Source organism: Doryrhamphus excisus, chromosome 9 (genome assembly GCF_030265055.1).
Source record: "Doryrhamphus excisus isolate RoL2022-K1 chromosome 9, RoL_Dexc_1.0, whole genome shotgun sequence".
In the NCBI taxonomy this organism is placed as follows: Eukaryota; Metazoa; Chordata; class Actinopteri; order Syngnathiformes; family Syngnathidae; genus Doryrhamphus; species Doryrhamphus excisus.
Genome location: NC_080474.1, coordinates 13,476,729 through 13,487,660, shown reverse-complemented (window position 1 = coordinate 13,487,660; position 10,932 = coordinate 13,476,729). Strand labels below are relative to the sequence as shown.

The 10,932-nt window shown below is 38.7% G+C and overlaps 1 protein-coding gene across 1 annotated transcript; it reads left to right on the top strand.

Annotated features, from left to right (window-relative positions):
- Positions 1–849: 849 nt before the first annotated feature.
- On the top strand, positions 850–5,718 carry rgcc (regulator of cell cycle). The gene is made up of 5 exons (XM_058082915.1): positions 850–1,017; positions 1,743–1,916; positions 2,300–2,407; positions 3,407–3,469; positions 5,004–5,718. The coding sequence occupies exons 1-5, from the start codon at positions 990–992 to the stop codon at positions 5,009–5,011; spliced, it is 381 nt and encodes a 126-aa protein (XP_057938898.1). The 5' UTR covers positions 850–989; the 3' UTR covers positions 5,012–5,718.
- The last annotated feature ends 5,214 nt before the right edge of the window (positions 5,719–10,932 follow it).

Sequence of the window (10,932 nt, the reverse complement as noted above, 5' to 3'; positions counted from 1 at the left end):
TATAGACAAACAACCATTCACACTCACATTCATACTTATGGACAATTTGGAGTCGCCAATTAACCTAGCATGTTTTTGTGGGAGGAAACCGGAGTACCCGGAGAAAACCCACACATGCACAGGGAGAACATGCAAACGAGGGTGGAATCAAACTCGGGTCTCCCAGCTGTGTGGCCTGCACGCTAAACACTCGTTCGCTGTGCAGCCTATGTAAAATATATTTAAAGATATTTACAATACGTGTGTATTTGAATGGATGGACAGATATTCATTTTGTGTTTGTATGTGAATGGACAGACTGTTGTTCGTGTATGTGAATGGACCGACACATGTACACATTGTGAATGGAATGTAAAATGTTCACGTAAATGGACAGATTACTACATTAAGAGTGTTAGGGTGTGTGTGAGTGGACAGATGTGTTTTTAAACCGTGTATAATATTATAATGAATATCTACCTGTATCAATTAATCTATAAAAATGGTGCCGTTTTCCAATAACTAGCCAGTCAATATTCATAGGGAGCAGTGCCAGTTGACAGTTTAGGGTGTGCCAACATTTAACTGGCCCATGACGCCGGTGAACTCAAGATTGGCCACTGCATGCCAACAATGATAAGCTTGTGTGTAAAATCCTAGTCTGCCCGGTGACAAGTGGATGGATATAAATAAATAAGTTCTGGATCACTCTGACACATAAGTTGTTTACTAACACTTTTTTTATGGGGAAGACGTCAGGGGTGTGTAACTTCAGCCCAGGGTGTAGCACAAACACACACACACACACACACACACACACAGACACAGACTCCGCCCCCTCCCCAGCAGTGCTCTTTAAAAAGCTGCCGCGCACACTTTGGAGCGATGAGTTCAAGATCTTGAAGAGAGAGGAGCACAGCAGGGCTGCGTAGGAATTAAACACGCACACTCAACGCTACAGCTGCAAACGCTTTACACATCTTGACGGCAGTGGACACCTCACTGGAACCATGAAGTCTCCCAAACTGGCCCGCCAAGGTAAATTCCTTCATTTCACAACATTTTTCCTTATGGTAATACTCCATTGGCAGAACTGATGTTTGCATTAGGTGTACGTGAATGGACAGACATGATATTGTGTGTGTGAATAGGCAGGCAGATGTTTACATGGTGTGTTTGTGTATATAAATGGACAGACAGTTGCTTATATGTATGTGAATGGAAAGAGATTGGTTGTGTATTTGAATGAAAAAGTGAATGAAGAGGTTTGCTTTGTGTACGTGTATTGATTGACAGATGGGTAAATGAATGGACAGACAGATGATTGAATGTATGTGAGCAGACAGATATGTTTATGTGTGTGTGTGTGTGTGTGTGTGTGTGTGTGTGTGTGAATAGACAGACAAGCATGTACTCTATGTGTGTATGTGAATGGACAGATGTTTATGTGTATGTGAATAGACAGACAGGTGTGTGTTTGTGAATGACAGTTCTTTATATTTTGTGTGTATGTGAATGGACAGACAGGTGTGTGTTTATGAATGACCGTTCTTTATATTTTGTGTGTATGTGAATGGACAGAGAGATGTTTATATGTATGTGAACTGACAGACAGGTGTGTGTTTATGAATGACAGTTCTTTATATTTTGTGTGTATGCGAATGGACAAGGAGATGTTTAAATCTGGTAATTTCAATAAATGTAAATTTGTACATTTTCCAACGACTCTCTGGGCTCACACACACACTTCTTTGTCCAAGCAGCAAAGCTGGTGGATGTGGACGATCTGGACGATGTGCTGTGCGAGTTCGATGCCGTGATCGAGGACTTCACATCCCCGCTGGAGAAGCGCCACTTCCGCTATGACGAGCACCTGAGGACGGTGAAGAGGCGGAGCAGCGCCAGCGTCAGTGACAGCGGCATCAGCGACACTGATAGTGAGTTGACTACCTCACTTTTCAATTTCAACTGGACAAACCGTTGTGTATTTTTGGTGTGTATGCAAATGGACAAACAGATGTTTTTTGCGTGTATGTGAATGGATAACCATGTTAATAATATGCGAGTATGTGAATGGACAGGCATCACTTTACGTATGTATGTGTACTGCAGACAGTTGTTTACATCGTGTGCGCGTGTGTGTGTGTGTGAATGGACAAACACGTGAACAGAGCATAGTGTTAGTAGCAAGCCGTGATTAGTTGGAATGTGATGATTACACACTCTGCTGCTCCAGTGACACACATCAGAGAATGTGTGTGAGATGATTGACAGATCTGCTTCATCTAACCCAGTGTTTGTGTGTGTGTGTGTGTTTCAGGTGCAGATTCGCTGAACAGAAACAGTTTCAGCTTGAGCGATGAGAGGCTCCACTCGCCCACCGCGCTGTCCCCGACACCCACCTCACCCACGCTGATGTCACCAAAACGTAAGTGCTTTGTCATGCTTTAGCAGTATATTGGAGCGTGCCGGAAAAGTCCGAAAACGATCAATATTGGATCCATCTAATCGTGTTCTGGAAAGTAAATAAAAAGCACAACTGACTACCTTGCTAAGCTAGTATTTGTTTTGTTGAGCTCAATTTCCCATAGACGATGTTGTGTTATTGTTAAATAAACAGCGCCTCTGCTAGTTGCAGCAATTACTGCACTCCATTTGGCTCCACACAATGGACCATATGCTAAAAAATATTCAAGAAGGGATTTTTACAAATCATTTAGAAATATATTTTTTTTAAATCTGCATATTTTGAAAATACAATATTTCGAGCCAAAAATTGATAAAATGATTCAACATTTTTGGACATAAGAAAAATGTATAAAATGATGAAAAAAGTCTTCATATTATGAGAATTAAGTGATAACATTTCAAGAAAAAGTACAAATGTATTATTTTATGTGACTAATGCTGTAAAAGGGCAGCATGGCGGTCGAGTGGTTAGCGCGCGGACCTCACAGCTAGGAGACCATGGTTCAATTCCACCTTCGGCCATCTCTGTGTGGAGTTTGCATGTTCTCCCCGTGTATGCGTGGATTTTCTCCGGGTACTCCGGTTTCCTCCCACATTCCAAAAACATGCTAGGTTAATTGGTGACTCCTAATTGTCCATAGGTATGAATGTGAGTGTGAGTGGTTGTTTGTCTATATGTGCCCTGTGATTGGCTGGCAACCAGTCCAGGGTGTACCCCGCCTCTCGCCCGAAGACAGCTGGGATAGACTCCAGCACCCTCGTGAGGAAAAAGCGGTAGAAAATGAATGAATGAATGAATGAATAATGCAGTAAAATTACGAGAACATTTTAAGAGAATAAAGCCTATGCAAAGAAAGTGGCGATATTTGCAGAAAAATGTTACAATTTAAAAAGAAACAAGATGCAAAAATAAAGATGTTACTTTATAAGAATAAAACAAAATGTGTCTCTCTTGCAGCCAAACTGGGAGACACCAAAGAACTGGAGGACTTCATTGCAGACCTGGACAAGACTTTAGAGAGTAAGTGTCAACGTTGCAGCGCTGGTTGTGTCTGTTAGCATGCAACACGGCGATGGCAGAAAGGTGTATTGGCGTCTGCTTTGGCCTCTGCCTGCGTTACTGCAGGCTAATCAGTGTCACAACATGCAGCAGCACATGAGGAATGTGCACCGCTACAGAGTGCTATGTCTTGGACTCACACTGTCAATATTGGCCCTGGAAGGAGGCTCTTCCCTCCACCGCCCTGCTCTTTTCCGTTTTTGAATTGCTTGTGCTACACTTTCGGAAAGCTCCACATGAGGGTATGAAAAGGTGGTAGTATTATCAGGAAAAAAACATAATATACCAAGAATACAAATTTAACCCAAAATGTGTAAAAGTTGCAGTCCAATTCTGCAAGAAAAAAGATAATAAAATAATATATTTTTTTATTTTACAATTAAAAGTAAGCAATATTTTAACAACAAAGTAGTAGCATCTAAAAAAAGATGTGATTTTAAGACAATAAAGTCAAAATATTATTTGAATAAAGCCAGACTATTTATTTCTTGTAATATTTTGAGTTTTAACAAGATAAAAAGTCACAATATGACAATAAAATTGTCATATTTTCACAAAAAGTTGTATTATTTTGACAAATACAATTCCAAAGGAGATCTGGTTATTAGGCTCTTCCCTTCACCGCCCTGCTCTTTTCCGTTTTTGAATTGCTTGTGCTTCACTTTCGGAAAGCTCCACATGAGGGCATGAAAAGGTGGTAGTATTATCGAAAAAAAAAACATAATATACCGAGAATATAAATTTACCCCAAAATGTGTAAAAGTTGCAGTCCAATTCTGCAAGAAAAAGGTAATAAAATGATATATTTTAATAATATATTATTTCGAGAAAAATTTAGAAAAAAAAAATATTTTACAATTAAAAGTAAGTAATATTTTTACAACAAAGTAGTAGCATCTAAAAAAAGAGGGGATTTTCAGAGAATAAAGTATTATTTGAATAAAGCCAGACTATTTAGTTATTGTAATATTTTGAGTTTTAACAAGATAAAAAGTCACAATATGACAATAAAATTGTCATATTTTCACAAAAAGTTTATTATTATTATATTTATATAATATTATAATAATAATAATTTTTTATTATTTTGACAAATACAATTCCAAAGATCTGGTTATTTGTCAAGATCGTCCTTAGCTCTGCTCTTAAAAAAACAAAAAAATATTCAAATATTAGACCAGTATGGAAAAAAATCTAACAAATCCGATTAGACTATAAAAAGCCCTAATATTTAGGGAAAAAGGTGGTTATATTACAAGAATAGTTTTAATATTTAGCTAAATATGTATTACAAGAAGAATTTACGAGAAAAAAGTCAAAATACTACAAGAAAAAATTGTGAAATTGTGTAACATTGTGAGAAAATCCCAAAAAAGTGTCAGTTAAACCACAAGAGGCTGGGTGGGGTATGGTTGTCGTAAAAGACGAGTGTGTAAACGTTTTCAGCAGACAGCGATGCAGTCCAATCATTCTGTCCTTTCCTGTCTCCTCTCAGGCATGTGACACCCCAGCCAGCCATCTTGGATCACAGCCATGAAAGAGAGAGCGGAGTCTCCGATACACCCCACCCCACCCCCCAACTCCACCCTACACCTGCCCCCTGACTGAACCGCGCCCCGTGCCCCACGCTAACCCTCCAACAGGATGCAGCTGGATGGCAAAGCAGCTGCTAGTTGGCTCCAGGTCATCTTGCAGTCTAGTCGGCCATCCACTCGTGCCGTGCCACCTGGCTACTGGCACCCAAAGGACTCGCATCCCAATTAGCTTTGGGGGGGCATGTGACTTTTAAAAAGAGACTGGACTGTTAGCCACACTGGAATATTCTAATTATTATATTATTCCTATTTAATGATAATAATATTATTATCACACATCAGATCAGGTTACACTCCCTCACAAATAAGTATAACGGGATGAGGCTTTTTTTGTTGTTTTATTTCTTTTGATTTTTGTAAAAGAATTTGTAATTTTATAGAGCTTCATATTGTAAATTTATAGGTCATTTTGTGAAATATATTTTTGTACCATGTGTAAATAATGAATATTAAAAACGGTTATGTTATGTTAGTTTCTTGGTTAAAAGAAAGGAGAAAATGCATAAATAAATAAATAAATATATATATATATATATATCATGTGTCAATGGAAAGCAACATTATGACAGATAATACCTGCCAGAGATAATATTAAAGAATGCTTTTGTTAACAAAGTGCTTCCTGGTTCTTTTTTTTTTTTTTTTAAAGACATGAAAAAAAAAGTGCATGAAAGCTAAAAGCACTCATGCTCCACTACACAGCAACTGGGGAGTTCTCATAGTTTCATTTGCTTATCTCATGAATGAAGGCCTCAGCAACACGGCCACTTATGTAACCTGGGTGGCAACAGGGTCTATTTGCAGTGGCGGAGGGACACAGTAGCAGGTGCGGCTGAAATAATCTTATGTCGGCTGCCTTGGTGGTGGTCAAAGTTCAGGATGTGAAGATAGGCTACAGGCTATATTGGCTGCTGTAGTGTTGTACGTAAGTGCAGCAGGTGCTGATACACTTGGCAGCAATAAAAGTCCACGCTATGACATCATCCATACACCGATTATTGCTGGAAGCGTTCTTTAGAAGATATAACAAAAATGAGAATCACCCCAAAAATCCTGCACAATAACCATGCAATAAACTGTGCAATAAACCTGTGGCTTGATCAACATGTACACAGCTGGAAATAGTGTATATGTAAATAGTGTATATATATTACCTTGATTTTACACTTTCCCCTGTGTGGGACTAATAAGGGAGGATTTTATCTTATCTTATCTTATCCTTCGTCAATATATTCTTCGGCCGCTTGTGCTCTAACTCGTTTTCGTGTTTATGGACCAAAATAAAGTTTATTTTATGAGAGCGCATTTGTAACCATGAAATGTAACACAGAAAGTCATAAACCGAGGACCACCTGTACACACAAAGAAGAACCACCTCTCCCCCTAAAGTTTTACCTATTTGAGAATATTACAAGAATAATGTTGTATTATATACAAATATACAAAAATATATCATTCTAAAACATGTTTTAAGATTGGTGAAGAAAAAAGAAAAAAGTTCTGATTTTATAAGAATTATGTCAAAATTTTCTCCTTTTTTTTATGTAGCTGAGAAAGTCTTAATTTGAAGAAAACGTAATTGGAAAATTAAAGAAAAATGTTTGTAATTTTGCTAGAATTTATTTTATTATTTTATTTTGAATAATACAAGGTCATGGTGGGCACATGGTGAATGAGTGGTTAGGCCACACAGCTAGAAGACGCGGGTTCAATTCCCCACTCCATCTCTGTGTGGAGTTTGCATGTTCTCCCCGTGCATGCGTGGGTTTTCTCCGGGTACTCCGGTTTTCCTCCCACATTCCAAAAACATGTTAGGTTAATTGGTGACTCCAAATTGTCCATAAGTATGAATGTGAGTGTGAATGGTTGTTTGTCTATATGTGCCCTGTGATTGGCTGGCGACCAGTCCAGAGTGTACCCCGCCTATCGACAGCCGGGATAGGCTCCTGCATGCCAGCGACCCTCGAGAGGATAAGTGGTACATGAAAATGAATGAATGAATAATACAGGGTGAAAAACAGTAAACATAAGTAACATAAGTAAAAAATTCAAATTTTATAGGGCTTATTAAAATATAAGCAAATTAAATTGCACAATTAGACAAAAACAAGTTGTCATGAAAGTAGAATAATAATTATCCTGTAGGTTCCCATGTGTCCCTATACTTTTGCTCACACAATTTTGCTCAGACTACACACAACAGGCATTAGCAACTCTTCACAGTCTGCTGCCCCCATGGCAGGAAGCTGGCATGGACACGTTCATGTCTGTGTTATTTCTTCTACACTCTTGGCACACAAGGACGTTTTTGTTTCCGGCTGTCCAACTGACTTTCACTGTCCAACCCGTCACATACGCTGCATTTGTTTTGGGATTATTGAGGACTTAAGTGTCCATTTTGGAAATGACCTTACAGGTAAATTCAAGCAGTTACTGCATTTCAATGGGCGGTAGAGAAATAAGGAAGTACTTTAGATATTTCGACATAGAAGATGTAGCATGAAAGACCATATGGGGAAGGTTGATGAGTCACATGGCTTTCCAAATCACAAGATTCCCTTTTTTTTTTCAATTGTAACCATGGAAATGGCAATCAAACAATCACATCTTCTTCATATTGAGCTTGGAATGCATTTTCGCATTCAATGAAGAAGAAGAAGATGGTAAAAGAAAGTGAAGTGATTCCCAGACAGGGATTCGGATTCTGACCAATAGAAAATGACTCATCTCATGTCTGAGGTGACTAACAGCACACTGATATCTAGCAGCAAACAGGAAGTAGATGAAGGGTCAGCTTCTTACTGTTGATGGAAGCAGTATGATGGTGGTGGTGATGATGATGATGACGATGCTGATGTCGGCACTCCCTCAGGAATGAGGTCAGAGATTTCTGCAGCAGACAGATGCTTCACGCCCTCGCTCATAGGAGTCGGCCTCTGGGAAGTATCAACAATGTGTGGGTGGGTCAAGATGATTTACTGCTGGCCTCAGTAGGGGCAAGTCAGCAGCAGCAGCAGGTGGTAGAAGGTTCTGGAAATACACAACATTGTAGCACAATATGAGCTTCTTCAGAAAGACAATACTATAATACACAGAGTGGGATTTCCAACAGTAACACTCACATCCTTCAACATTGTTGGGAAGTACCCCAATTAGGGATTACGGGAATAATTGGGGATACATGGATTGTTCTGTTTCAAATAACTTTCAAACAGAAAATCGTCAACTGAGGATTATGAAGTAGTTGGTAGTCCATGGATGGTTTTGCTGGTATCATGTACCCAGAAAAAAATATTGCACTGGGAGGACATGCAAACTCCACACGGAGATGGAGTGGGGAATTGAACCCGCGTCTTCTAGCTGTGTGGCCTAACCACTCATTCACCATGTGTCCTGCCTTGTATTATTCTAAATAAAATAAAATAATAAATTCTAGCAAAATTACAAAATGTTTTCTCTAATTTTCCAATTACGTTTTCTCAGCTTTCTCAGCTATATAAAAAAAGAAGAAATTTTTTACATAATTCTTATAAAATCAGAACTTTTTTCTTTTTTCTTCACCAATCTTAAAACATGTTTTAGAACAGGGGTCTCAAACACACGGCCCGCAGGCCAAATGTGGCCCGCAGGACACTAGTTTGAGGCCCCCGCCTTGATATGAAAGTTTAATGTTAGTGAGGCCCGCGCAAGTTTGATATGGATGCTGTATGGTATCATGTACCTAGAAAAATTATTACGTTGGATTAATGTTCATGTTAAAGGTTAAATAACTGTTAATAGTTATCCTCCCTATCCGTGTGGAAGTGGTAAGTTTTTGGCTTTTTAAGTTTAAAGGAAATAACTAGAAGGCTACCGTTTAGGTCGCTAGCTCTCTAGTTTGCGAGTTAGCATGTGTCTCAAGACCCTGCAGTTGCGCAATATGTTGTAAATAAAGAGAGTGTAAATGTGACTATAGTCGTGTTTTGTCATGTCTACAGGGCTCTAATAATGCTTTGTTAATTTTAATCTGAAAATTTTTTTTTGTCTACCCACCAACTATATGTGGTTTCTTAATTTTTTATTATTTGCCGTTTTATTATTATTATATTTATTTATTACTGATTGATTGATTTTCTTTATTCTTGATCTTATTTTGTGTAGAAAAATAAAAATGAAAATATTTGAGAACAGTGGAATGTTTTATCAGAGCTTTTCTTGTAGAAAATCGGAACCAAAGCAAAGTTTATTCTTTTTTACTGTTTTTAATAAATGCGTTTTTTTTTTTTTTTTAAACCTGATGCGGCCCAGCCTCGCCCAGACCCTAGCTCCAGTGGGTTTTCCCAATGACTTTTAAACATCCAATATACTTTACCAGCACTTTTTATGGTACTTTACAAACACAATCTACCATCTAAATTGCACTACAAACGTATGGATCTATCAGCATATACAAATCATACACTGTCCGTGTTGACAGGTGCTTTTAAAGTGACACTTTAATCATCATTGATGAAAGGAGAAGTTGACACTCGCCTCAGGGTTAAAAAGATTGTGTTTGACCCTCCAGAGTTCTTAATTCACGGAAACTCCTTCAAGGCATCTGTGAAATGAGCAGACCTAATGATTTAGAACAGTGTGTGTGTGTGTGTGTGTGTTAAAGAGAAAGCACAGTAGAATGATGGACTGGTTTATGTCCTCCTCCTCTGTCCACTCCTGCCCTGATTTATGTCTTTTTAAGCACACACATTTTCTCAGACAATAAATTAAAGACGTGGATTTACGGTGTCCTCCTGTCAGACTTCCTGATATAAGAAACAACAACTATCGGCTAATCTTCTCATCAAAGTTGACTTTTCCACCACCCACGTGATCCAGACTGCACCCTGCGGTTCTAACAGAGACATCAACAAGATTCTACACGCTCTACACCTTCTCTGAACCCACATGACAACACACACATATCTATATATAATAATAATAATATAGATGTCATTGAGTGTGCATGATGCTGTTGACATGAACAAGTTGAGACGTATACCGTATGCTTTGAGGCCAACACAAAGTGTACCAATATCCCTTTATTACTGCCTTTATTATTAATGCTGCTGTGTGTCACTAGCTCAAGTACATCACCACCAGCTGTGCTACTAATAGTGGTTTACGAGAAGAGATTTAACAGAATTTTTTTTTATAATCAAACTGCAAAAAATTTCATTCTGCCCAAATAAGATAATTGGTCACTCACGGCGTCTTGGTATTCAAGTACATGTCTGGAGCATGTCCGCAATTGTACGCACACACAAAAGTAATCTCGGAGAAGTGATCAAAAATGTTGTTTGTCCAAGTTTCAGATAAAGAGGTTTGCACATTTGGAAGTGAGCCTTGAAAGAAGTTTGGGATGGCTCAAAATGCTCGGTTTCAGAGGGTGTTCTAACACTGGCAATTTGTGATGTCACAGATTGCCGGGCTTCCTTATACGTATGGGTGTGCACTGTAGGACAGATATACACTCTGCTCTCCCCCTAGCTCTTCTTCTCTGTTTACAGTGTGAGGGATGTCTCCCAGGAAGTGTTTTGTCGCGTGTAAGAGAAAGTTTGTTTAAAATTCCTAAAATTCCTTTTCCCTACCAGCAAAAGAAAAATATTTTAATCTTTGAACGGCATTTCCCACTGGACTGGACTGAACATGGGCAGCTGGACTAGCCGAAAAAATGTTGCTGAAGCCTGACGCCTTTCCAACGTTACTTGGTCGTGTGGAAGAGTCAGAAGAGGAAGCAGTAAGTAGAAATTTATCAGTGTCCTAACTGTGTTTATCTTGTGTAAGTCATGGAACTAAAGTGGGTGTCTTTGT

Coding starts and splice junctions, on each gene's coding strand:
- rgcc (XM_058082915.1), top strand. CDS start 990: ATGAAGTCTCCCAAACTGGCCCGCCAAG. Junction 1,018..1,742: donor TCCCAAACTGGCCCGCCAAG/GTAAATTCCTTC, acceptor TTGTCCAAGCAG/CAAAGCTGGTGGATGTGGAC. Junction 1,917..2,299: donor CGGCATCAGCGACACTGATA/GTGAGTTGACTA, acceptor TGTGTGTTTCAG/GTGCAGATTCGCTGAACAGA.